The sequence below is a fragment of the Armigeres subalbatus genome, chromosome 3 (genome assembly GCF_024139115.2).
Source record: "Armigeres subalbatus isolate Guangzhou_Male chromosome 3, GZ_Asu_2, whole genome shotgun sequence".
NCBI classification, from domain to species: Eukaryota; Metazoa; Arthropoda; class Insecta; order Diptera; family Culicidae; genus Armigeres; species Armigeres subalbatus.
The window spans coordinates 301,833,598-301,839,168 of NC_085141.1; the positions used below are offsets into that span (position 1 = coordinate 301,833,598).

The following is a 5,571-nucleotide window of genomic DNA, read 5'->3' on the forward strand; positions in this document are numbered from 1 at the left end:
CTGATTCGTAGGTTCTCTCATTATTCTTCGGTAGCAACATATAAACCAAAGGAACAAAGCGTCTATGATTTTCTTCACCTACACTTCCATGTATCGTGAAAATTTGAGAAAAGTGTTGTGGAGTCGTGATAAAAGTTCCGTCCATAATCCAAATTTCCAATTTCGACAGCACTTTTATGTGTTGTGCCGAAACAAACAAGAGGATCTTACCATTATCGCAATCAACTACAAACTGCAAGAAGAGCTCTCCATCCAGATTTACTTTATAGCGTTCGTCGATATGATCGAAATCATTACATTCCAGTGACTCTGGTGGCATATCACGACGTCGCCGACGATGTTATATGTGGCGTTGGGCAGATTTGCTGATCAACGATTGAATCTTTAAAAAGAATAATCAAATTACATAAGCTAATAGCTTTCAATCAATATTTCCCTTCTTAATTTCACATGCTGTTCTTTTTGATACTTTTAAACTAAGAATAAAATCAGTTCATACTGGCTTATTCGGGCGATTGGCTCATTCGGGCGTTTGGCTCATTCGGGCGAATGGCTCATTCGGGCGAATGGCTCATTCGGGCGAATGGCACATTCGGGCGAATGGCTTTCGGGTGAATGGCATTCGGGCGAATGGGTTTCGGGCGAGTGGTTTTCGGGCGATTGGTATAGAACCATAGAGATGACGCTCTTATTTACGTTACAAAATTCAATCAATGTTTCCTTATTTTGTAACACCGTCAAACCACTAAACGAAAGTGCAAGTATCTCTGCATAGGTCCCTCGTCACCGTCAAACTTTACCACAGGGGTATTACTTGACGTAATATTATTCTCTTTTCGTCCATTCTCTCCGTGTTTGTCAACGGCCAGTCTGCGCTCTCCCACATTACCGTCACCCGACATTGCGTACTGCTTCTCGAGAGCACTCCCCGAATGGTACGGCTCACTGTTGGACGACTGTTTTATAATACGTGGTAGGTTTGTTTTCGATAATTTTTTCGGCTTTTATTTCATCTTCTGCGAAATAATTCATGTAGCTTATCAAATTTATTACATTTCCTCATTACAGTGCATCCCTAATACGCACGAGTGCCATTGCCAGAATGGGTGAAGCTCAGGGATTGACCGATAAGGAAGCGAAAGAGCTGCTGAAACTTCCCGATGCCGAGACGAAGGTACAGTATAAGGGGCTTTAAATAGAATTTGATGGCACTAAACCGGCGGGAAATTGGAGGTCACTTTTAAATAATGACCAATTCTTAGTGTGTCAGTGTGGATAACGTTTGTCACTTATCTGGAAATTTTTTTATTAATTGCGTATATGTAAATTTAAAATTGATCTCATAACTAAAACATATGATGCTGCAGAATAGGTATTGGAGATATTTTCATTTAGTTTGCTGTTAGGACCAACAAGTAAATTTGTACATGAATTTCTAAGGGAATGAGATTTAAAAATCTCACTGAGTCTTTTGAATGTATTTAGACAACTACATAATTATTTTTATCAGTTCCGCAAACGCATTGATCTGATTTAGCTTTTTGTTTGTCACTTGTATTGACTTAGAGGAGAAGGAGGCAAAATACCCTATCGAAGTAAATGACTAATAAGTATAGCTATTGAATACTATTTAACGATGATCGTGTTGTATCGCTCGATACATTCCACTGCATTGGAATGGCTCGGGTATGATCGTTGAATATGGAAACGCATGGTGAATTGTATAGGAAAACGATTCAAAGCCACTGTGCTTCATGAAATCATTAGATGATGCGTCAAATTGTACGATTTGCATGATCTATTCCGATGTAGAGGAACTGTTCAACACTTCATCCCATTGCTCCTATATCCATCCCATCAAAAACAAAGCATTGAAAAGAAATTTGGTTTGTTTCTTATTTTTGTGATTTTTTCACCAGTGAACACGTGTGATAGCAAAAAGAAGCGACGAGGTTGGTGCTGTATTTCTTTGTTTTGCTATGAGATGAATATATGTTCAGTAAGATGGAAAACGGAACAGTTCCCCTATTTATATTCTTTATTTACGGAAAATCAATGATCGAATAAGCTCAATATATCGCCAGGAGGCGTTATGGAACATCTTCTCTTGAAACAATTATTTGCCGGTTTGTTTACGCAAACGAATGAGAATGCAATAAGAGAGTCACATGAAGTGTTCATAGTCAGCGCCACGGCAGAAGCAGCGGAATGGCAAGAATGCGTTTACTTTTGTCGCTAGCAGATGTTGAGGTTTTGCGTCTGTGCCTATCGGTGTCTATAATGCAATGATGATACTTAACAGGTGATGAATTTTAATCTTTAGGGTGGTTGTACTTGTACTAGCATGAGTGGCAGATAACTGAAATATGTTTCAAGTTTTTGTCCTGGTGTTTTTGTTTGAAATAAAGGTCAAAGTCTTAAAAAAAGTGTGATTTTATTATTTTCCATCATTTTATTTATTTTTGATTCTAACTTCAAAAATTTCTTCTTGCCTACACACTTAAAATAAATCGCAGATTTCTGTGAAATTTCACCGAAATCTCAACAGCAGAACTGTTCGGTGAATAATTTTACAGATTTTCGGTGGTTTTGACAGTTGAACAAAGGAAAAATCGCCGAAAATTTGGTAAAATAATTACCGAACAGTTCTGCTGTTGAGATTTCGGTGAATTGAAGCAAAATTCACCGAAATCTGTGAAATGATTTAAGTGTGTATGCAATTACTATTTCATACATATTTCAGGACTTCCTCTTCCAACAAACCATGTACCGAATCAAGGATCCACGTGCATCCATTCCGTTCTATAACGAGGTACTGGGAATGAATCTGCTGTGCAAATTAGATTTCCCAGAAGCGCAATTTTCTCTATATTTCATGGGGTAAGTTTCCAAAAGTTCCCGATGTTTAGCAGACTTTCTCAACCGTACAACGTTGTCGTTCATTGCAGCTATGAAGACATTGCCAAACAGCCCGCCGACCGAAAGGAATGTATTAAATGGGCTATGAGCCGGAAGGCAACCCTCGAACTGACACAGTAAGTATCAAATTACGCAATTTCAGTGACATAATTTTAACTTGAACGTTTCTTTTTCAGCAACTGGGGCACGGAGTCGGACCCGGACCAGAAGTACCACACCGGCAACTCGGACCCGCGAGGTTACGGCCACATCGGTATCATGGTGCCGGACGTGACAAAAGCTTGCGAACGGTTCGACCGGCTCGGTGTCGAGTACGTCAAGCGCCCGGAGGATGGCCGCATGAAGGGATTGGCCTTCATCAAGGACCCCGATGGCTATTGGATTGAGATTTTCAACGCGTCAAATGTGGTGTCATAATTCTCGGGGGATAACTATGTCGAACCGGTGCGGATGTATTGATACCAGCTGATTTTATGCGCTTTTGAATGGAAGCAAATCACCAGTGCCTAGACACTCTAAAATACACAAGGATTTAATATGTTTCGGATACAAGTGACGTTTATTTATTCGTTATTGTCACATTTTTTAGAGAGTAACTTTAAACATACAATAAAATAAAGCTTTTGAAACTATAATTTATTATCTGAAACTTGATAGAAACTTCACTAAGAAACACCAAGAGGAATAGTGGAAATCTTATTTCCTTTTGACTTTTTGCCTTTCTCGTACAACAAAGTTGTACCGAAAGGCTATATGATTGCTTCAAAACAGAACTTTTGATAGAAGGCCCGGAGACCCATAGTGTTATATACCGATCAACTCAGCTCGACGAACTGAGGTGATGTCTGTATGTGTGTGTGTATGTATGTGTGTATGTGTGTATGTGCACAAATTTTGTAGACACACTTTTTAGAACTTAGCATTATCCGATTTACTCGCAACAAGTTGCATTCGACGGGGAATGCGGTCCCATTGTTTGCTATTGAAAATTGTTTCGATCGGACATTGCATTTCGGAATTATTGAAAAATCATTGTTTTTCCCGAGGGTCCTCCCTTGGAAAAAAAATTCAAAACGAAAAAAAAAAATTTCCGTAAATGGTGGCAATACATTTTAACTAATGCAAAAACATGCAAAATTATCGAAAAAATTTGATCTATTCTCCTAAAGAGCTTTTTTGACCTTTCTAATGTGATTTTTTCAATATATTTTATAAAGCACGAGAAAGGCATCAACACTGCTAGCTGGATTAATCTGGGTTTTTATACTACTGTTATGGATGTTCCCATTATTAAGTTAAGCGATTTGAAAAATATTTTATAGTGTATTCCTATTTTTTTCTATGAAGCATAATTAATTAAACATGAGGTAACTATGCTTAGTTGTCTATAAGAAAAATGACGGTTTAGGTAGTAGAAACTAATGCGTTTTACCACTGCAAAGGATACAGGTTTTATCAGCAGTTCAAAATAATTTGTAAAGATAAATATGTACGTATTCACGTAAACAGATATTCTCAACACATTTATGTTGGAAAATAACATAAATACTTTTTCTTGACTGCTGTTTTCGAGTTTGTTGCTGCAATGTGCTTGTTGCATGCAACATATCTGAGCTTTTCTTGCGTTCAACATGAACTTTATCTTACTTTTATGTTAATTGATTTGAGCTTTTGTATCATTATGATAGAGATCCGTAACGCTAAAATAATAACACCAACTACTACCTCTCCCCGGGTAACGAGCAGTTCGTCGAATGCTATTTTTTCAAACACGCCCAGCTATGCAAGTATCGTTGCAGGCAGGAAAAATTTCATTTCTGAAAATTTACCGACTAGGAATGATTTTCATATCCATTCTTCAACGGAAAATAACGTTCGTTCTGACGACTCATGTAGCATGTCTGCTTCCTACTTTGGTTTTCTGAATGAACAATTGCATCACGTGATTGATGTTCAAAGCAAATACCAAAACTGAAGCTGTTCAGGTTGTCAAATTTACTCAAAAAATTGTTATTGGACTTCGTTTTAATGAATCCAAGTAATTCTTTAAAATTTTCAAATTGGAATGCTCGCTCTTTAAAGGGTAAGGAAGATGAATTATTCAACTTCCTATCAGTTCATAATGTGCACATTATAACTGAAACATATTTAAAACCTTGTCTTTTCATCAAAAGAGATCCAAATTATTTTATTTACCGAAATGATCGTCTTGACAGCGCCTGTGGTGAAGCCGCCATTGTCATTAATAGACGTATCAAACATAAATTATATTTTTCGTTTGAAACCAAAATTTTCGAAACCTTGGGAATTTCTGTTGAAACAAATTTTGGACAATTTTCTTTTATTGCTGGCTTCTTGCCTTTCCAATGCAATGGGCAGCAAAGGAATTTGTTGAGAGCTGATCTTCAAATTCTAACTCGCAACAAATCCAAATTTTTCATAATTAGTGACACCAATGCCAAACACCGTTCATGAAATAATGCTCAAAGTAATTATAATGGTAAAATTGGTAATGGTAAAATATTTGAAGATTGTTCTGCGGGATATTATACTACAGTCCCTTCCCGATTTTGGCAACACGACCGGATTTTCATGTTTCCAAAATGGGGATGTTGCCAAAAACGGGAAAAAAAATTCATACAAAGTTTTTTT

The 5,571-nt window shown here is 37.4% G+C and overlaps 1 protein-coding gene across 1 annotated transcript; it reads left to right on the forward strand.

Moving 5' to 3' along the window:
* Window positions 1-821: 821 nt before the first annotated feature.
* Window positions 822-3,554, forward strand: LOC134220535 (lactoylglutathione lyase). Its single transcript, XM_062699614.1, has 5 exons — window positions 822-973; window positions 1,069-1,174; window positions 2,744-2,880; window positions 2,949-3,035; window positions 3,096-3,554. The coding sequence occupies exons 1-5, from the start codon at window positions 933-935 to the stop codon at window positions 3,334-3,336; spliced, it is 612 nt and encodes a 203-aa protein (XP_062555598.1). The 5' UTR covers window positions 822-932; the 3' UTR covers window positions 3,337-3,554.
* Window positions 3,555-5,571: the final 2,017 nt, after the last annotated feature.